General features: G+C 45.5%; 1 protein-coding gene across 1 annotated transcript in view; it reads left to right on the top strand.

Moving 5' to 3' along the window:
* The window catches only part of LOC135503810 (leucine-rich repeat-containing G-protein coupled receptor 6), a 126,692-nt gene that overhangs the window by 55,788 nt on the left and 47,750 nt on the right, over nt 1-23,154 (top strand). The window contains 1 exon segment of the mRNA XM_064921945.1: nt 15,601-15,672. Within this exon segment, the coding sequence (XP_064778017.1) occupies nt 15,601-15,672 (72 nt within the window).

The raw sequence follows: 23,154 nt of genomic DNA on the forward strand, positions 1-23,154 counted from the left end.
TAATTAGATCAGCTATAGAGTGTGTTATAACAGTAATTAGATCAGCTATAGAGTGTGTTATGTCATGTCAGTAATTAGATCAGCTATAGAATGTGTTATGACAGTAATTAGAACAGCTATAGAGTGTGTTATGTCACATCAGTGCGTAGAGCAGCTATAGAGTGTGTTATGTCATGTCAGTGCGTAGAGCAGCTATAGAGTGTGTTATGTCATGTCAGTAGAACAGCTATAGAGTGTGTTATGTTACATCAGTAAGTAGATCAGCTATAGAGTGTGTTATGTCACGTCAGTGCGTAGAGCAGCTATAGAGTGTGTTATGTCATGTCAGTAGAACAGCTATAGAGTGTGTTATGTCACATCAGTAAGTAGATCAGCTATAGAGTGTGTTATGTCATGTCATTAAGTAGAGCAGCCCAGCAGATGGCCCTGCCTGAATAAACAGGGTTGCACCCTGAGGGGCTTGTGTGCTTTTAACTGATCCCTCCTGTTGCTTTCTCTGCTATTGCCTGTCACCAGGTGTGTGTTTGTCTGTCTATGAATGTCTGTGTGTGTTTGTCTGTGTTTGTTTGTGTGCATGTGGCAGACTAGCTTTGTGTAATTGAGTATGTCTTGTCCCGCACTGGATTGAACCTTGGAAATCACTACAATATTTGTATTTTTATATTACCTTTATTTATCTAGGCAAGTCAGTTAAGAACAATTTCTTATTTTCAATGTTTATTTTATTTATTTCACCTTTATTTAACCAGGTAGGCAAGTTGAGAACAAGTTCTCATTTACAATTGCGACCTGGCCAAGATAAAGCAAAGCAGTTCGACACATACAACGACACAGAGTTACACATGGAGTAAAACAAACATACAGTCAATAATACAGTATAAACAGGTCTATAGACAATGTGAGCAAATGAGGTGAGATAAGGGAGATAAAGGCAAAAAAAGGCCATGGTGGCAAAATAAATACAATATAGCAAGTAAAACACTGGAATGGTAGATTTGCAATGGAAGAATGTGCAAAGTAGAGATATAAATAATGGGATGCAAAGGAGCAAAATAAATAAATAAATTAAATACAGTAGGGAAAGAGGTAGTTGTTTGGGCTAAAATATAGGTGGGCTATGTACAGGTGCAGTAATCTGTGAGCTGCTCTGACAGTTGGTGCTTAAAGCTAGTGAGGGAGATAAGTGTTTCCAGTTTCAGTGCTTTTTGTAGTTCGTTCCAGTCATTGGCAGCAGAGAACTGGAAGGAGAGGCGGCCAAAGAAAGAATTGGTTTTGGGGGTGACTAGAGAGATATACCTGCTGGAGCGTGTGATACAGGTGGGAGATGCTATGGTGACCAGCGAGCTGAGATAAGGGGGGACTTTACCTAGCAGGGTCTTGTAGATGACATGGAGCCAGTGGGTTTGGCGACGAGTATGAAGCGATGACCAGCCGACGAGAGCGTACAGGTCGCAATGGTGGGTAGTATATGGGGCTTTGGTGACAAAACGGATTGCACTGTGATAGACTGCATCCAATTTGTTGAGTAGGGTTTTGGACGCTATTTTGTAAATGACATCGCCAAAGTCGAGGATTGGTAGGATGGTCAGTTTTACAAGGGTATGTTTGGCAGCATGAGTGAAGGATGCTTTGTTGCAAAATAGGAAGCCAATTCTAGATTTAACTTTGGATTGGAGATATTTGATGTGGGTCTGGAAGGAGAGTTTACAGTCTAACCAGACACCTAAGTATTTGTAGTTGTCCACGTATTCTAAATCAGAGCCGTCCAGAGTAGTGATGTTGGACAGGCGGTTAGGTGCGGGTAGCGATCGGTTGAAGAGCATGCATTTAGTTTTACTTGTATTTAAGAGCAATTGGAGGCCACGGAAGGAGAGTTGTATGGCAGAAGTATACAGAATGATGTCGTCTGCGTAGAGGTGGATCAGAGAATCACCAGCAGCAAGAGCAACATCATTGATATATACAGAGAAGAGAGTCGGTCCAAGAATTGAACCCTGTGGCACCCCCATTGAGACTGCCAGAGGTCCGGACAGCAGACCCTCCGATGTGTGGCAGACTAGCTTTGCGTAATCGAGTATGTCTTGTCCCGCACTGGATTGAACCATGGAAATCACTACAATATTTGTATTTTTATATTACCTTTATTTAACTAGGCAAGTCAGTGAAGAAAAAATTATTATTTTCAATAACGGCCTGGGAACAGTGGATTAACTGCCTGTTCAGGGGCAGAATGACAGATTTGTACCTTGTCAGCTCGGGGGTTTGAACTTGCAACCTTCCAGTTACTAATCCAACGTTCTAACCACTAGGCTACCCTGCCGCCCTTGTGGTTAGTGTCCGTCCTGAGATTGGAATGTTGGGAGTTTAGAAGAGTCATACCAAAGATTGTCAAAATGGGACCTGATGCGTCTCTGCTTGGCACTCAGCATTAAGGAGATAGATTGGGGGGTGAGGCCCAGTGAAAGACTAGCGTCCTGTCCAGGGGTGGTTGTTGTACATCAAGCTGCCTGAAGCTACAGAACCAAGAAATAGGCTCCCGAGCGTATGAGCTCTTCTGGCAATCACAACACCATGTCATACTTTAGAACCAAGCCAAGGCAATCACAACACCAAATCATACTTTAGATCCAAGCCAAGGCAATCACAACACCACATCATACTTTAGATCCAAGCCAAGGCAATCACAACACCATGTCATACTTTAGAACCAAGGCAATCACAACACCACATAATATTTTAGAACCAAGCCAAGGCAATCACAACACCACATCATACTTTAGAACCAAGCCAAGGCAATCACAACACCACATCATACTTTTGAACCAAGCCAAGGCAATCACAACACCTTGTCATACTTTAGAACCAAGCCAAGGCAATCACAACACCATGTCATACTTTAGAACCAAGGCAATCACAACACCACATAATATTTTAGAACCAAGCTAAGGCAATCACAACACCACATCATACTTTAGAACCAAGCCAAGGCAATCACAACACCATGTCATACTTTAGAACCAAGCCAAGGCAATCACAACACTAAGTCATACTTTAGAACCAAGCCAAGGCAATCACAACACCACATCATACTTTAGAACCAAGCCAAGGCAATCACAACACCATGTCATACTTTAGAACCAAGCCAAGGCAATCACAACACTAAGTCATACTTTAGAACCAAGCCAAGGCAATCACAACACCATGTCATACTTTAGAACCAAGCCAAGGCAATCACAACACCACATCATACTTTAGGATCAAGCCAAGGCAATCACAACACCACATCATACTTTAGAACCAAGCCAAGGCAATCACAACACTAAGTCATACTTTAGAACCAAGCCAAGGCAATCACAACACCACATCATACTTTAGAACCAAGCCAAGGCAATCACAACACCACATCATACTTTAGAACCAAGCCAAGGCAATCACAACACCACATCATACTTTAGAACCAAGCCAAGGCAATCACAACACTAAGTCATACTTTAGAACCAAGCCAAGGCAATCACAACACCATGTCATACTTTAGAACCAAGCCAAGGCAATCACAACACCACATCATACTTTAGAACCAAGCCAAGGCAATCACAACACCACATCATACTTTAGAACCAAGCCAAGGCAATCACAACACTAAGTCATACTTTACAACCAAGCCAAGGCAATCACAACACCATGTCATACTTTAGAACCAAGCCAAGGCAATCACAACACCACATCATACTTTAGAACCAAGCCAAGGCAATCACAACATCACATCGTACTTTAGAACCAAGCCAAGGCAATCACAACACCACATCATACTTTAGAACCAAGCCAAGGCAATCACAACACCACATCATACTTTAGAACCAAGCCAAGGCAATCACAACACTGATCCACTGATCTGTAATCCTTCTCATGAACTACTTTGATCCCTGCGTCTCTTCTACCCTCACCATCACGCACCTCTCAATCAAACAAGTCAATGACTCCTATTACCGCTCCGACAAAGAGTTTACAAGTCTACTCCTCAACAACCATATCAAAGTGACTGTGGCAGGAAACGCCTGGACCACAATCTGTGTTTAACCTCCTTTATCTTCTATCAGTCTCCTGTCTGTGTGTCTCTGTGTGTCTCTGTGTTTAACTACCTTATATCAGTCTCCTGTCTGTGTGTCTCTGTGTGTCTCTGTGTTTAACTACCTTATATCAGTCTCCTGTCTGTGTGTCTCTGTGTTTAACTTCCTTTATCTTCTATCAGTCTCCTGTCTGTGTGTCTCTGTGTGTCTCTGTGTTTAACTACCTTATATCAGTCTCCTGTCTGTGTGTCTCTGTGTTTAACTTCCTTAATCTTCTATCAGTCTCCTGTCTGTGTGTCTCTGTGTGTCTCTGTGTTTAACTACCTTATATCAGTCTCCTGTCTGTGTGTCTCTGTGTTTAACTTCCTTTATCTTCTATCAGTCTCCTGTCTGTGTGTCTCTGTGTTTAACTACCTTATATCAGTCTCCTGTCTGTGTGTCTCTGTGTTTAACTTCCTTTATCTTCTATCAGTGTCCTGTCTGTGTGTCTCTGTGTGTCTCTGTATTTAACTCCCTTCTATCACTCTCCTGTCTGTGTGTCTCTGTGTTTAACTTCCTTAATCTTCTATCAGTCTCATGTCTGTGTGTCTCTGTGTTTAACTTCCTTTATCTTCTATCAGTGTCCTGTCTGTGTGTCTCTGTGTGTCTCTGTGTTTAAATCCCTTCTATCAGTCTCCTGTCTGTGTCTCTGTGTGTCTCTGTGTTTAAATCCCTTCTATCAGTCTCCTGTCTGTGTGTCTCTGTGTGTCTCTGTGTTTAACTACCTTCTATCAGTCTCCTGTCTGTGTGTCTCTGTGTTTAACTCCCTTCTATCACTCTCCTGTCTGTGTGTCTCTGTGTGTCTCTGTGTTTAAATCCCTTCTATCAGTCTCCTGTCTGTGTGTCTCTGTGTGTCTCTGTGTTTAACTACCTTATATCAGTCTCCTGTCTGTGTGTCTCTGTGTTTAACTCCCTTCTATCACTCTCCTGTCTGTGTGTCTCTGTGTGTCTCTGTGTCATCTCCTGCTTTAACCTGTTTACTCTCCAGCTGGTTGTTCTGTCATTATCTATAATCACCACTTTCATTTAATCATCTGCGCTTAGAGATTCTCACAGTAGAGGAACTGTGGCTACCATCCCTTTGATTCTCATCGCTATCCCTGTGATGCGTGTTTCTGCTGGATCATAAACATCCCAAAAAGCCTGAAAGTTGGCCCTCACAAAACAAACTGTATTTGATCAGCTGTGGAGACTTAGAAGTAGGAACAAGCGTAACATTAAATAGATAAGGAAGATGTGATGTCTAGCTCTGACCCATCTCCTTAATCTCGTGTCAGATGGTCTCTCTGGATCTTGTGCAACTCTTCTCTCTCTCTCTCTCGATCTCTCTTCTTTCTCTCCCTCTCTCTCTCTACCTCTCTCTCTCTACCTCTCTTTCCCCTCTATACCTCTCTCTCTACCTCTCTCCCTCTTCTCTCTCTCTCTCTCTCTCTCTCTCTACCTCTCTTTCCCCTCTATACCTCTCTCTCTACCTCTCTCCCTCTCTCCCTCTACTCTCTCTCTCTCTCTCTACCTCTCTCTACCTCTCTCTCTTCTTTCTCTCTCTCTCTTTCCCCTCTATACCTCTCTCTCTCTCTACCTATCTCTCTTCTCTCTCAATTCAATTCAATTCAATTCAAGGGGCTTTATTGGCATGGGAAACATGTGTTAACATTGCCAAAGCAAGTAAGGTAAACAATAAAAATTAACAGTAGACATCACACATACAGAAGTTTGAAAACAATAAAGACATTACAAATATCATATTATATATATATATATATACAGTGTTTTTACAAGGTACAAATGGTAAAGGACACAAGATAAAATGAATAAGCATAGATATGGGTTGTATTTACAATGGTGTTTGTTCTTCACTGGTTGCCCTTTTCTCGTGGCAACAGGTCACAAATCTTGCTGCTCTGATGGCACACTGTGGAATTTCACCCAGTAGATATGGGAGTTTTTCAAAATTGGATTTGTTTTCGAATTCTTTGTGGATCTGTGTAATCTGAGGGAAATATGTCTCTCTAATATGGTCATACATTGGGCAGGAGGTTAGGAAGTGCAGCTCAGTTTCCACCTCATTTTGTGGGCAGTGAGCACATAGCCGGTCTTCTCTTGAGAGCCATGTCTGCCTACGGCGGCCTTTCTCAATAGCAAGGCTATGCTCGCTGAGTCTGTACATAGTCAAAGCTTTCCTTAATTTTGGGTCAGTCACAGTGGTCAGGTATTCTGCCGCTGTGTACTCTCTGTGTAGGGCCAAATAGCATTCTAGTTTGCTCTGTTTTTTTGTTAATTCTTTCCAATGTGTCAAGTAATTATCTTTTTGTTTTCTCATGATTTGGTTGGGTCTAATTGTGCTGCTGTCATGGGGCTCTGTAGGGTGTGTTTGTGAACAGAGCCCCAGGACCAGCTTGCTTAGGGACTCTTCTCCAGGTTCATCTCTCTGTAGGTGATGGCTTTGTTGTGGAAGGTTTGGGAATCGCTTCCTTTTAGGTGGTTATAGAATTTAACAGCTCTTTTCTGGATTTTGATAATTAGTGGGTATCGGCCTAATTCTGCTCTGCATGCATTATTTGGTGTTCTATGTTGTACACGGAGGATATTTTTGCAGAATTCTGCGTGCAGAGTCTCAATTTGGTGTTTGTCCCATTTTGTAAAGTCTTGGTTGGTGAGCGGACCCCAGACCTCTCTCTCTCTCTCTTTCCCCTCTATATCTCTCTCTACCTCTCTCTCTTATCTTTTTCTCTCTCTCTTTTCGCTCTATACCTCTCTCTCTCTCTACCTCTACCTCTCTCTCTTCTCTTTCTCTCTTTCTCTTTGCCCTCTATACCTCTCTCTCTCTCTCTACCTCTACCTCTCAATTCAAATCAAGGGGCTTTATTGGCATGGGAAATGTGTTAACATTGCCAAAGCAAGTGAGGTAGATAATATACAAAAGTGTAAATAAACAATAAAAATTACACATACAGAAGTTTCAAAACAATAAAGACATTACAAATGTCATATTATATATATATATATATACAGTGTTGTAACAAGGTACAAATGGTAAAGGACACAAGATAAAATAAATAAGCATAAATATGGGTTGTGTTTACAATGGTGTGTGTTCTTCACTGGTTGCCCTTTTCTCGTGGCAACAGGTCACAAATCTTGCTGCTGTGATGGCACACTGTGGAATTTCACCCAGTAGATATGGGAGTTTTTCAAAATTGGATTTGTTCTCTCTCTCTCTTTATCTCTCTCTCTCCCCCCTCTATACCTCTCTCCCCTCTCTACCGCTCCCTCTCTTTATCTCTCCCCTCCCTACGTCTCTCTCTCTCTCCCTCATTCTGCCCCTCTTTTTGTCTTTTCCATCTCCCATCTCTCCCTCTCTACCTCTCCCTCTATAACTCTCTCTCACTCTCTGTGTGATCGAGGCCTGCATCAGATACATCCAGATACTCTCAGACGGACACATTAAAGCCCAGCTGAGGACAGAAATGGAGAGTCTGGGAAGCTGGTAGCTCAGTGATAAGATTGTCTAGTGATGTAGAGAAGGACGTTGGACACAGAGAGATGAGGTTGAGCAGAGGGGTTACAATGTGGATCCAGTGTGGATATAAACATCTTACCCAGCCACCTCATCCTCTCTGTTAATTTCACTAGACATATTAGACCTATATGTTGGAGGGTATAGAGACCTATTAGACCTATACGTAGGAGGGTATAGAGACCTATTAGACCTATACGTAGGAGGGTATAGAGACCTATTAGACCTATACGTAGGAGGGTATAGAGACCTATTAGAACTATATGTTGGAGGGTATAGAGACCTATTAGACCTATACGTTGGAGGGTATAGAGACCTATTAGAACTATATGTTGGAGGGTATAGAGACATATTAGACCTATATGTTGGAGGGTATAGAGACCTATTAGACCTATAGGTTGGAGGGTATAGAGACCTATTAGACCTATAGGTTGGAGGGTATAGAGACCTATTAGACCTATAGGTTGGAGGGTATAGAGACCTATTAGAACTATACATTGGAGGGTATAGAGACCTATTAGTCCTATACGTTGGAGGGTATAGAGACCTATTAGACCTATACGTTGGAGGGTATAGAGACCTATTAGACCTATAGGTTGGAGGGTATAGAGACCTATTAGACCTATAGGTTGGAGGGTATAGAGACCTATTAGAACTATACATTGGAGGGTATAGAGACCTATTAGTCCTATACGTTGGAGGGTATAGAGACCTATTAGACCTATACGTTGGAGGGTATAGAGACCTATTAGACCTATACGTAGGAGGGTATAGAGACATGTTAGACCTATACGTTGGAGGGTATAGAGACCTATTAGACCTATACGTAGGAGGGTATAGAGACATGTTAGACCTATACGTTGGAGGGTATAGAGACCTATTAGACCTATACGTTGGAGGGTATAGAGACCTATTAGACCTATACGTTGGAGGGTATAGAGACCTATTAGAACTATATGTTGGAGGGTATAGAGACATATTAGACCTATACATTGGAGGGTATAGAGACCTATTAGACCTATACATATTAGACCTATACATAGGAGGGTATAGAGACCTATACGTAGGAGGGTATAGAGACCTATTAGACCTATACGTAGGAGGGTATAGAGACCTATTAGACCTATACGTAGGAGGGTATAGAGACCTATTAGAACTATACGCTGGAGGGTATAGAGACCTATTAGAACTATACGCTGGAGGGTATAGAGACCTATTAGACCTATATGTAGGAGGGTATAGAGACCTATTAGACCTATACGTAGGAGGGTATAGAGACCTATACGTAGGAGGGTATAGAGACCTATTAGACCTATACGTAGGAGGGTATAGAGACCTATTAGACCTATACGTTGGAGGGTATAGAGACCTATTAGACCTATACGTAGGAGGGTATAGAGACCTATTAGACCTATACGCTGGAGGGTATAGAGACCTATTAGACCTATACGTAGGAGGGTATAGAGACCTATACGTAGGAGGGTATAGAGACCTATTAGACCTATACGTAGGAGGGTATAGAGACCTATTAGACCTATACGTTGGAGGGTATAGAGACCTATTAGACCTATACGTAGGAGGGTATAGAGACCTATACGTAGGAGGGTATAGAGACCTATTAGATCTATACGTAGGAGGGTATAGAGACCTATTAGACCTATACATAGGAGGGTATAGAGACCTATTAGAACTATACGCTGGAGGGTATAGAGACCTATTAGAACTATACGCTGGAGGGTATAGAGACCTATTAGACCTATACGTAGGAGGGTATAGAGACCTATTAGAACTATACGCTGGAGGGTATAGAGACCTATACATAGGAGGGTATAGAGACCTATTAGAACTATACGCTGGAGGGTATAGAGACCTATAAGAACTATACGCTGGAGGGTATAGAGACCTATTAGACCTATACGTTGGAGGGTATAGAGACCTATACATTGGAGGGTATAGAGACCTATTAGACCTATACATTGGAGGGTATAGAGACCTATTAGAACTATACGCTGGAGGGTATAGAGACCTATACATAGGAGGGTATAGAGACCAATTAGAACTATACGCTGGAGGGTATAGAGACCTATTAGAACTATACGCTGGAGGGTATAGAGACCTATACATAGGAGGGTATAGAGACCTATTAGAACTATACGCTGGAGGGTATAGAGACCTATTAGACCTATACGTTGGAGGGTATAGAGACCTATTAGACCTATACGTTGGAGGGTATAGAGACCTATACGTTGGAGGGTATAGAGACCTATTAGACCTATACATTGGAGGGTATAGAGACCTATTAGACCTATACGTAGGAGGGTATAGAGACCTATTAGACCTATACATTGGAGGGTATAGAGACCTATTAGAACTATACGCTGGAGGGTATAGAGACCTATTAGACCTATACGTTGGAGGGTATAGAGACCTATTAGACCTATACGTTGGAGGGTAAAGAGACCTATTAGACCTATACGTTGGAGGGTATAGAGACTAATAATATATAATATATCCCATTTAGCAGACGCTTTTGTCCAAAGCGACTTACAAGTCGGCTGGGGCCACTACTTTTACATATGGGTGGCCACAGCGGGAATCGAACCCACGACGCTTGGCGTTGCAAGCGCCATGCTCTACCGACTGAGCCACACAGGACACAGAGACCTATTAGACCTATACGTAGGAGGGTATAAAGACCTATTAGACCTATACATAGGAGGGTATAGAGACCTATACGTTGGAGGGTATAGAGACCTATTAGACCTATACATTGGAGGGTATAGAGACCTATACGTTGGAGGGTATAGAGACATATTAGACCTATACGTAGGAGGGTATAGAGACCTATTAGACCTATACGTTGGAGGGTATAGAGACCTATTAGACCTATACGTTGGAGGGTATAGAGACCTATTAGACCTATACGTTGGAGGGTATAGAGACCTATACATTGGAGGGTATAGAGACCTATTAGACCTATAGGTTGGAGGGTATAGAGACCTATTAGACCTATACGTTGGAGGGTATAGAGACCTATACATTGGAGGGTATAGAGACCTATTAGACCTATACGTTGGAGGGTATAGAGACCTATACATTGGAGGGTATAGAGACCTATACGTTGGAGGGTATAGCATAGCCAACAGGTGAAGGGACTTGTAATGCTCCGGGTGTCGTGGGTGTGGAGTCAAAAGCAGGAGACAGAGAGTTCAATGCTGTGCGTCTTTAATAGCACCAACGCACCACAGGGTGCTCACAATAGGTAGGTTCCCAAACACAGGGAATCAAAATGTACAATGAAAAATACACGACCAAGTACTAACACGTACCTCTACAACAGAGCCGAAGGTTACATTGAAATGATCCCGCACAACAACCAGGCGGGCCGGCTGTCTAATAAAGACAAACTAATTAAACATACACAGGTGCTACCACTAAACATACAAGGAGGGGGAGGAAAGACAATCAGTGGCAGCTAATAGGCCGGTGACGACGACCGCCAAGCGCCACCCACTCGCGAAAGGGAACCACCCTCGGTCGGACTCGTGACAGTACCCCCCCCCCCGACGCGCGGCTCCCGCAGCGCGCCGACACCGGCCTCGAGGTCGCCCCGGAGGACGAGGTGCAGGGCGATCCGGATGGAGGCGATGGAAATCCCTCAACATGGATGGATCCAAGATGTCCCCCACCGGTACCCAGCACCTCTCCTCCGGACCGTACCCCTCCCAGCCCACGAGGAACTGCAGGCCCCTCACCCGGCGTCTTGACTCCAGAATGGCTCGGATCGTGTACGCCGGGGACCCCTCGATGTCCAGAGGGGGGGTAGGGACCTCCGGTACCTCACTGTCCTGCAGGGGACCAGCTACCACCGGCCTGAGGAGAGACACATGAAACGAGGGGTTAATACGATAATAGGAAGGAGTTGTAATCGATAACACACCTCGTTTATTCTCCTCAGGACTTTAAATGGCCCCACACACTGCAGACCCAGCTTCCGGCAGGGCAAGCGGAGGGGCAGGTTTCGGGTTGAGAGCCAGACTCTGTCCCCCGGTACAAACACGGGGGCCTCACTGCGGTGGCGGTCAGCACTCCTCTTCTGCCGTCCACTCGCTTGTCGTAGAGATTCCTGGACGGCCCTCCAGGTCTCCTTGGAGCGCTGTACCCATTCCTCCACCGCAGGAGCCTTGGTCTGGCTCGGATGCCATGGTGCCAGGACCGGCTGGTACCCCAACACACACTGAAAAGGGGACACGTTAGTAGAGGAGTGGCGTAGTGAGTTCTGAGCCATTTCAGCCCAGGAAATGTATCGTGCCCACTCCCCTGGCCGGTTCTGGCAATACAACCGCAGAAACCTACCCACCTCCTTGTTCACTCTCTCCACCTGCCCATTACTCTCGGGGTGATAACCGGAGGTCAGGCTGACAGAGACCCCCAAACTTTCCATGAAGGCCCTCCATACCCGAGACGTGAATTGGGGGCCCCGATCAGAAACGATGTCCTCCGGCACCCCGTAGTGCCGAAAGATATGGGTGAATAATGCCTCCGCAGTCTGTAGGGCTGTAGAGATACCGGGCAATGGGAGGAGACGGCAGGACTTAGAGATCCACAATCACTAGAACCGTGGTGTTCCCCTGAGACGGGGGAAGATTGGTCAGGAAATCTATGGACAGATGTGACCATGGCCGCTGTGGAACGGGGAGGGGTTGTAAAGTCCCTCTAGGAAGGTGCCTAGGAGCCTTACTCTGAGCGCACACTGAACAGGAGGAGACATAACCCTTAACGTCCTTAGCCAACGTAGGCCACCAATACCTCCCCTGAAAGCTACCCACTGTCCTCGTCACCCCAGGGTGACCCGAGGAGGGTAGGACGTGAGCCCACCGAATCAGTTTGTCCCGAACACCAAGCGGCACGTACCTTCGCCCCGCTGGACACTGAGGAGGCGTGGGTTCAGCCCGTAACGCCCGCTCGATATCCGAGTCGATATCCATCTCCCATACCACTGGTGCTACCAGCTTTGAGGCGGGAAGGATGGGAGTAGGTTCGGTGGACCCCTCCTCTGTGTCGTAGAGGCGGGACAGTGCGTCAGCCTTTACGTTCTGGGAGCCTGGTCTATAAGACAAAGTAAACCGGAATCGGGTGAAGAATATGGCCCACCTTGCCTGACATGGGTTAAGTCTCCTAGCTGCCCGAATGTACTCCAGATTCTGGTGGTCGGTCCAGATGAGAAAGGGGTGCTTAGCCCCCTCAAGCCAGTGTCTCCACACCTTCAGAGCTCTAACCACCGCTAGCAACTCCCGGTCCCCCACATCATAGTTACGCTCTGCTGGGCTGAGCTTCCTTGAGAAGAAAGCGCAGGGACGGAGTTTTGGTGTCGTACCTGAGCGCTGTGATAGGACGGCACCCACCCCAGCCTCGGACGCGTCCACCTCCACTATGAATGCTAGAGAGGGGTCCGGATGCGCCAACAAGGGCGCATCAGTGAACAGCGCCTTCAACTTGTTGAATGCTCCGTCCGCCTCTGCTGACCACTGCAACCGCACCGGGCCCCCCTTCAGCAGTGAGGTGATGGGAGCCGCTATCTGGCCAAAACCCCGGATAAACCTCCGGTAGTAGTTGGCAAAACCCAAAAACCGCTGCACCTCCTTTACCGTGGTCGTAGTCGGCCAATTATGCACGGCCCTAATGCGGTCGCCTTGACGTATAGGTCATGCTCCAGCAGTCTACCAAGCACCTTGCGCACCAGAGACACATGCGCGGTGTGAGTGGCCGAGTAGATGAGAATGTCATCGATGTAAACAACCACTCCATGCCCGCACAGGTCCCTGAGAATCTCGTCTACAAAGGATTGGAAAATGGCTGGAGCATTCTTTAACCCATATGGCATGACGAGGTACTCATAGTGGCCTGATGTGGTACTAAATGCGGTTTTCCACTCGTCTCCCTTCCGAATACGCACCAGACTATACGCGCTCCAGTAAAATACCTGTTGGGGCAGGTGAAGGGACTGCCCAGTAAACTACCTGTTAGGGCAGGTGAAGGGACTGCCCAGTAAACTACCTGTTGGGGCAGGTGAAGGGACTGCCCAGTAAACTACCTGTTAGGGCAGGTGAAGGGACTGCCCAGTAAACTACCTGTTGGGGCAGGTGAAGGGACTGCCCAGTAAACTACCTGTTGGGGCAGGTGAAGGGACTGCCCAGTAAACTACCTGTTGGGGCAGGTGAAGGGACTGCCCAGTAAACTACCTGTTGGGGCAGGTGAAGGGACTGCCCAGTAAACTACCTGTTGGGGCAGGTGAAGGGACTGCCCAGTAAACTACCTGTTGGGGCAGGTGAAGGGACTGCCCAGTAAACTAACTGTTGGGGCAGGTGAAGGGACTGCCCAGTAAACTACCTGTTGGGGCAGGTGAAGGGACTGCCCAGTAAACTACCTGTTGGGGCAGGTGAAGGGACTGCCCAGTAAACTACCTGTTAGGGCAGGTGAAGGGACTGCCCAGTAAACTACCTGTTGGGGCAGGTGAAGGGACTGCCCAGTAAACTACCTGTTGGGGCAGGTGAAGGGACTGCCCAGTAAACTACCTGTTGGGGCAGGTGAAGGGACTGCCCAGTAAACTAACTGTTGGGGCAGGTGAAGGGACTGCCCAGTAAACTACCTGTTTATATTATTAGATTATACACATTTTGCCATAGGTTGGAGAGAGATTCTATCCATTTTGCCATGGGGTGGAGAGAGATTCTATCCATTTTGCCATGGGGTGGAGAGAGATTCTACACATTTTGCCATGGAGTGGAGAGAGATTCTATACATTTTGCCATGGGGTGGAGAGAGATTCTATACATTTTGCCATGGGGTGGAGAGAGATTCTACACATTTTGCCATGGGGTGGAGAGAGATTCTATACATTTTGCCATGGGGTGGAGAGAGATTCTATACATTTTGCCATGGGGTTGAGAGAGACTTATTTAGGGACAGTTTAATGACAGAATAAAGTAGGTCCTTTAATTAGGGACAGTTTAATGAACAGGTTAAACTCTAGTCTCTAGTTGTGATCAGAATAGATTTATTTTCTCGTCGGGTCACAGTCAGGGGAAATCGTGGTCGTGATGATTCTAGATTAGCCCAGACTCATTGCTGTGATGATTCTAGATTAGCCCTGACTCATTGCTGTGATGATTCTAGATTAGCCCTGACTCATTGAGGTGATGATTCTAGATTAGCTCTGACTCATATATTTTTTTTATTTAACCTTTATTTAACCAGGCAAGTCAGTTAATAAGAACACATTCTTATTTTCAATGACGGCCTGGGAACAGTGGGTTAACTTCCTGAACGACACATTTGTACCTTGTCAGCTCGGGGGTTTGAACTCGCAACCTTCAGGTTACTAGTCCAACGCTCTAACCACTAGGCTACCCTGCCTCCCCTAGATTAGCCCTGACTCATTGACGTGATGATTCTAGATTAGCCCTGACTCATTGACGTGATGATTCTAGATTAGCCCTGACTCATTGACGTGATGATTCTAGATTAGCCCTGACTCATTGACGTGATGATTCTAGATTAGCCCTGACTCATTGACGTGATGATTATAGATTAGCCCTGACTCATTGACGAGATGATTCTAGATTAGCCCTGACTCATTGACGTGATGATTCTAGATTAGCCCTGACTCATTGACGTGATGATTATAGATTAGCCCTGACTCATTGACGTGATGATTCTAGATTAGCCCTGACTCATTGACGTGATGATTATAGATTAGCCCTGACTCATTGACGTGATGTTGACATAGTTGTACCCCTTCACGATGACCTCAGCATAAAACTAGGCCAAGGAGGGAGAGAAGAACTGATCTAGAAAATACAGAAGTAGCAAAGATGAGGGACAGAGATGTTTGATGAGATTTGTGGAAGTAATGACGTCTTTAAGCTATTAACAAATGATGTATCTGTTTATCTCTACTCCCCGTTCTCTCTCCAGGCGTATCTCAGGGAACCGGTTAAGGTACATCTCTGGCCTCGCTCTCCATGGTCTACACAATCTCAAAGTGTTGTAAGTACACACACGCACGCACGCACGCACGCACACACACCATGGTGGGTGGTCATGATTCATTAACCCTAATTATGAATATGAGCTCACAGCCACCAACTGAACTGTCTGTTATTATCCCTGCTAACTGGGCTGTCTGTTATTATCCCTGCTAACTGGAAGGTCTGTTATTATCCCTGCTAACTGAGCTGTCTGTTATTATCCCTGCTAACTGAGCTGTCTGTTATCATCCCTGCTAACTGAGCTGTCTGTTATTATTCCTGCTAACTGAGCTGTCTGTTATTATCCCTGCTAACTGGAAGGTCTGTTATCATCCCTGCTAACTGAGCTGTCTGTTATTATCCCTGCTAACTGAGCTGTCTGTTATCATCCCTGCTAACTGAGCTGTCTGTTATCATCCCTGCTAACTGAGCTGTCTGTTATTATCCCTACTAACTGGGGTGTCTGTTATTATCCCTGCTAACTGGGCTGTCTGTTATTATCCCTGCTAACTGAGCTGTCTGTTATTATCCCTGCTAACTGAGCTGTCTGTTATTATCACTGCTAACTGAGCTGTCTGTTATTACCCCTGCTAACTGAGCTGTCTGTTATTATCCCTGCTAACTGAGCTGTCTGTTATTATCCCTGCTAACTGGAAGGTCTGTTATCATCCCTGCTAACTGAGCTGTCTGTTATTATCCCTGCTAACTGAGCTGTCTGTTATCATCCCTGCTAACTGAGCTGTCTGTTATTATCCCTGCTAACTGAGCTGTCTGTTATTATCCCTGCTAACTGAGCTGTCTGTTATTATCCCTGCTAACTGAGCTGTCTGTTATCATCCCTGCTAACTGAGCTGTCTGTTATTATCCCTGCTAACTGAGTTGTCTGTTATTATCCCTGCTAACTGAGCTGTCTGTTATCATCCCTGCTAACTGAGCTGTCTGTTATTATCCCTGCTAACTGAGCTGTCTGTTATTATCCCTGCTAACTGGGGTGTCTGTTATTATCCCTGCTAACTGAGCTGTCTGTTATTATCCCTGCTAACTGAGCTGTCTGTTATTATCCCTGCTAACTGGGCTGTCTGTTATTATCCCTGCTAACTGAGCTGTCTGTTATTATCCCTGCTAACTGAGCTGTCTGTTATTATCCCTGCTAACTGAGGTGTCTGTTATTATCCCTGCTAACTGAGCTGTCTGTTATTATTCCTGCTAACTGAGCTGTCTGTTATTATCCCTGCTAACTGAGCTGTCTGTTATTATCCCTGCTAACTGGGATGTCTGTTATCATCCCTGCTAACTGGGATGTCTGTTATTATCCCTGCTAACTGGGATGTCTGTTATCATCCCTGCTAACTGGGGTGTCTGTTATTATCCCTGCTAACTGGGCTGTCTGTTATTATCCCTGCTAACTGGAAGGTCTGTTATTATCCCTGCTAACTGGGATGTCTGTTATTATCCCTGCTAACTGAGCTGTCTGTTATCATCCCTGCTAACTGAGCTGTCTGTTATTATCCCTGCTAACTGAGCTGTCTGTTATTATCCCTGCTAACTGAGCTGTCTGTTATTATCCCTGCTAACTGAGCTGTCTGTTATCATCCCTGCTAACTGGAAGGTCTGTTATTATCCCTGCTAACTGAGCTGTCTGTTATCATCCCTGCTAACTGGAAGGTCTGTTATCATCCCTGCTAACTGAGCTGTCTGTTATTATCCCTGCTAACTGGGCTGTCTGTTATTATCCCTGCTAACTGAGCTGTCTGTTATTATCCCTGCTAACTGAGCTGTCTGTTATTATCACTGCTAACTGAGCTGTCTGTTATTATCTCTGCTAACTGGGCTGTCTGTTATTATCCCTGCTAACTGGGCTGTCTGTTATTATCCCTGCTAACTGAGCTGTCTGTTATTATCACTGCTAACTGAGCTGTCTGTTATTATCTCTGCTAACTGAGCTGTCTGTTATTATCCCTGCTAACTGAGCTGTCTGTTATTATCCCTGCTAACTGAGATGTCTGTTATTATTCCTGCTAACTGAGCTGTCTGTTATTATCCCTGCTAACTGAGCTGTCTGTTATTATCCCTGCTAACTGAGCTGTCTGTTATTATTCCTGCTAACTGAGCTGTCTGTTATTATCCCTGCTAACTGGAAGGTCTGTTATTATCCCTGCTAACTGAGCTGTCTGTTATTATCCCTGCTAACTGAGCTGTCTGTTATCATCCCTGCTAACTGAGCTGTCTGTTATTATCCCTGCTAACTGAGCTGTCTGTTATCATCCCTGCTAACTGAGCTGTCTGTTATCATCCCTGCTAACTGAGCTGTCTGTTATTATCCCTGCTAACTGAGCTGTCTGTTATTATCCCTGCTAACTGAGCTGTCTGTTATTATCCCTGCTAACTGAGCTGTCTGTTATTATCCCTGCTAACTGGAAGGTCTGTTATTATCCCTGCTAACTGAGCTGTCTGTTATCATCCCTGCTAACTGGGCTGTCTGTCATTATCCCTGCTAACTGAGATGTCTGTTATTATCCCTGCTAACTGGGCTGTCTGTTATTATCCCTGCTAACTGAGCTGTCTGTTATCATCCCTGCTAACTGAGCTGTCTGTTATTATCCCTGCTAACTGGGGTGTCTGTTATTATCCCTGCTAACTGAGCTGTCTGTTATTATCCCTGCTAACTGAGCTGTCTGTTATTATCCCTGCTAACTGAGCTGTCTGTTATTATCCCTGCTAACTGGGCTGTCTGTTATTATCCCTGCTAACTGAGCTGTCTGTTATTATCCCTGCTAACTGAGCTGTCTGTTATTATCCCTGCTAACTGAGCTGTCTGTTATCATCCCTGCTAACTGGGCTGTCTGTTATTATCCCTGCTAACTGAGCTGTCTGTTATTATCCCTGCTAACTGAGCTGTCTGTTATTATCACTACTAACTGAGCTGTCTGTTATTATCCCTGCTAACTGAGCTGTCTGTTATTATCCCTGCTAACTGGGGTGTCTGTTATTATCCCTGCTAACTGAGCTGTCTGTTATTATCCCTACTAACTGGGCTGTCTGTTATTATCCCTGCTAACTGAGCTGTCTGTTATTATCCCTACTAACTGAGCTGTCTGTTATTATCCCTGCTAACTGAGCTGTCTGTTATTATCCCTGCTAACTGGGCTGTCTGTTATTATCCCTGCTAACTGGGCTGTCTGTTATTATCCCTGCTAACTGAGCTGTCTGTTATTATCCCTGCTAACTGGGCTGTCTGTTATTATCCCTGCTAACTGGGCTGTCTGTTATTATCCCTGCTAACTGGGCTGTCTGTTATTATCCCTGCTAACTGAGCTGTCTGTTATTATCCCTGCTAACTGAGCTGTCTGTTATTATCCCTGCTAACTGAGCTGTCTGTTATCATCCCTGCTAACTGAGCTGTCTGTTATTATCCCTGCTAACTGGGGTGTCTGTTATTATCACTACTAACTGAGCTGTCTGTTATTATCCCTGCTAACTGAGCTGTCTGTTATTATCCCTGCTAACTGAGCTGTCTGTTATTATCCCTGCTAACTGAGCTGTCTGTTATTATCCCTGCTAACTGGGGTGTCTGTTATTATCACTACTAACTGAGCTGTCTGTTATTATCCCTGCTAACTGAGCTGTCTGTTATTATCCCTGCTAACTGGGGTGTCTGTTATTATCCCTGCTAACTGAGCTGTCTGTTATTATCACTACTAACTGAGCTGTCTGTTATTATCCCTGCTAACTGAGCTGTCTGTTATTATCCCTGCTAACTGGGGTGTCTGTTATTATCCCTGCTAACTGGGGTGTCTGTTATTATCCCTGCTAACTGAGCTGTCTGTTATTATCACTACTAACTGAGCTGTCTGTTATTATCCCTGCTAACTGAGCTGTCTGTTATTATCCCTGCTAACTGGGCTGTCTGTTATTATCCCTGCTAACTGAGCTGTCTGTTATTATCCCTGCTAACTGAGCTGTCTGTTATTATCCCTGCTAACTGGGGTGTCTGTTATTATCCCTGCTAACTGAGCTGTCTGTTATTATCCCTGCTAACTGGGCTGTCTGTTATTATCCCTGCTAACTGAGCTGTCTGTTATTATCCCTGCTAACTGAGCTGTCTGTTATTATCCCTGCTAACTGAGCTGTCTGTTATCATCCCTGCTAACTGAGCTGTCTGTTATCATCCCTGCTAACTGAGCTGTCTGTTATTATCCCTGCTAACTGAGCTGTCTGTTATTATCCCTGCTAACTGGGCTGTCTGTTATTATCCCTGCTAACTGAGCTGTCTGTTATTATCACTGCTAACTGGGCTGTCTGTTATTATCCCTGCTAACTGGGGTGTCTGTTATTATCCCTGCTAACTGAGCTGTCTGTTATCATCCCTGCTAACTGAGCTGTCTGTTATTATCCCTGCTAACTGAGCTGTCTGTTATTATCCCTGCTAACTGAGCTGTCTGTTATTATCCCTGCTAACTGGGATGTCTGTTATTATCCCTGCTAACTGAGCTGTCTGTTATTATCCCTACTAACTGAGCTGTCTGTTATTATCCCTGCTAACTGAGCTGTCTGTTATTATCCCTGCTAACTGAGCTGTCTGTTATTATCCCTGCTAACTGAGCTGTCTGTTATTATCCCTGCTAACTGAGCTGTCTGTTATTATCCCTGCTAACTGAGCTGTCTGTTATTATCCCTGCTAACTGAGCTGTCTGTTATTATCGCTGTCTGTTAGAGGCTGGTTGGGTCAGTTAATGGCTGGTTGGGTCTGTTCGAGGCTGGTTGGGTCAGTTAATGGCTGGTTGGGTCTGTTAGTGGCTGGTTGGTTCTCTTAATGGCTGGTTGGGTCTGTTAATGGCTGGTTGGGTCTGTTAATGGCTGGTTGGGTCTGTTAATGGCTGGTTGGGTCTGTTAATGGCTGGTTGGGTCTGTTAATGGCTGGTTGGGTCTGTTAATGGCTGGTTGGGTCTGTTAATGGCTGGTTGGGTCTGTTAATGGCTGGTTGGGTCTGTTAATGGCTGGTTGGGTCTGTTAATGGCTGGTTGGGTCTGTTAATGGCTGGTTGGGTCTGTTAATGGCTGATTGGGTCTGTTAATGGCTGGTTGGGTCTGTTAATGGCTGGTTGGGTCTGTTAGTGGCTGGTTGGCTCTGTTAGAGGCTGGTTGGGTCTGTTAATGGCTGGTTGGGTCTGTTAGTGGCGTGTTGGGTCTGTTAGTGGCTGGTTGGGTCTGTTAGAGGCTGGTTGGGTCAGTTAATGGCTGGTTGGGTCTGTTATTTGCTGGTTGGTTCTGTTAATGGCTGGTTGGGTCTGTTCGAGGCTGGTTGAGTCTGTTAAAGGCTTGTTGAGTTTGTTAATGGCTGGTTGCGTCTGTTAGTGTTAGGTTGGGTCTGTTAGAGGCTGGTTGGGTCAGTTAATGGCTGGTTGGGTCTGTTATTTGCTGGTTGGTTCTGTTAATGGCTGGTTGGGTCTGTTAGTGGCTGGTTGAGTCTGTTAAAGGCTTGCTTGGTCTGTTAGGGGCTGGTTGGGTCTTTTAGGGGGTGGTTGGGTCTGTTAGTGGCTGGTTGGTTCTGTTAGAGGCTGGTTGCGTCTGTTAGAGGCTGGTTGGGTCTGTTAGTGGCTGGTTGAGTCTGTTAAAGGCTGGTTGGCATATCAAGAAGCTGATTAAACAGCATGATCATTACACAGGTGCACTTTCTGCTGGTGTCAATAAAAGGCCACTCTAAAATGTGCAGTTTTGTTATACAACACAATTCCACAGATGTCTCAAGTTTTGAGGGAGCGTGCAATTGACAAGCTGACTGCAGGAATGTTGCCAGATAGTTTTATGTTCATTTCTCTACCATAAGCCACGTCCAACCTTGCTTTAGAGAATTTGTCACAACCGCAGACCAACTGTAAACACGCCAGCCCAGGACCTCCACATCCGGCTTCTTCACCTGTGGGATCGTCTGACACCAGCCACCCGGACAGCTGATGAAACTGTGGGATCGTCTTGAGACCAGCCACCCGGACAGCTGATGAAACTGTGGGATCGTCTTGAGACCAGCCACCCGGACAGCTGATGAAACTGTGGGATCGTCTTGAGACCAGCCACCTGGACAGCTGATGAAACTGTGGGATCGTCTTGAGACCAGCCACCTGGACAGCTGATGAAACTGTGGGATCGTCTTGAGACCAGCCACCTGGACAGCTGATGAAACTGTGGGATCGTCTTGAGACCAGCCACCTGGACAGCTGATGAAACTGGGGGTTTGCACAACCGTAGAATTTCTGCACAAACTGTCAGAAACCATCTCAGGGAAGCTCATCTGCGTGCTCGTCGTCTTGACCTGACTGCAGTTCGGCGTTGTAACCGACTTCAGTGGGAAAATGCTCACCTTCGATGGCCACTGGTACGCTTGAGAAGTGAGCTCTTAACGGATGAATGCGGTTTCAACTGTGCTGGACAGATGGCGTCGTGTGGGTGAGGGGTTTACTGATGTCAATGTTGTGAACTGAGTGCCCCATGGTGGCCGTATGGGCAGGCATTATCTACGGACAACTAAATCCAATCTGAATGCACAGAGATACCTTCAAAATCAAATCAAATTGTATTAGTCACATGCGCCAAATACAACAGGTTTCACCTTACAGTGAAACGCTTACGAGCCCCTAACCAACAATTCAGTAAAAAAAAATATGACTAAGAATAAGAAATAAAAGTAACAAGTAATTAAAGAGCAGTAGTAAGATAACAATAGCGAGTCTATATACAGGGGGTACCGGTACAGAGTCAATGTGGAGGCTATATACAGGGGGTACCGGTACAGAGTCAATGTGGAGGCTATATACAGGGGGTACCGGTACAGAGTCAATGTGGAGGCTATATACAGGGGGTACCGGTACAGAGTCAATGTGGAGGCTATATACAGGGGGTACCGGTACAGAGTCAATGTGGAGGCTATATACAGGGGATACCGGTACAGAGTCAATGTGGAGGCTATATACAGGGGGTACCGGTACAGAGTCAATGTGGAGGTTATATACAGGGGGTACCGGTTCAGAGTCAATATGGAGGTTATATACAGGGGGTACTGGTACAGAGTCAATGTGCGGAGGGCACCAGTTAGCTGAGGTAATATGTATAAGGAAGAGTTATTACAGTGACTATGCATAGATGATAACAACAGAGAGTAGCAGCGGTGTAAAGGGGGGGGGTCAATGCAAATAGTCCGGGTAGCCTTTGATTAGGTGTTCAGGAGTCTTATGACTTGGGGCTAGAAGCTGTTTAGAATCCTCTTGGACCTAGTCTTGGCGCTTGATGAGATCCTTAGGAACATTGTCTTGCCCTTCGTCTGCCCCATCACCTCATGTTGCAGAATGATAATGCAGGGTCCCGTGTCACAAGGATCTGTACACAATTCCTGGAAGCTGAAAATGTCCCAGTTCTTCCATGGCCTGCATACTCACCAGACATGTCACCCATTGAGCATGTTTGGCATGCTCTGGATTGACTTGTATGACAGAGTGTTTCTAAACCGG

The sequence above is a fragment of the Oncorhynchus masou genome, chromosome 18 (assembly GCF_036934945.1).
Source record: "Oncorhynchus masou masou isolate Uvic2021 chromosome 18, UVic_Omas_1.1, whole genome shotgun sequence".
Taxonomy (NCBI): domain Eukaryota; kingdom Metazoa; phylum Chordata; class Actinopteri; order Salmoniformes; family Salmonidae; genus Oncorhynchus; species Oncorhynchus masou.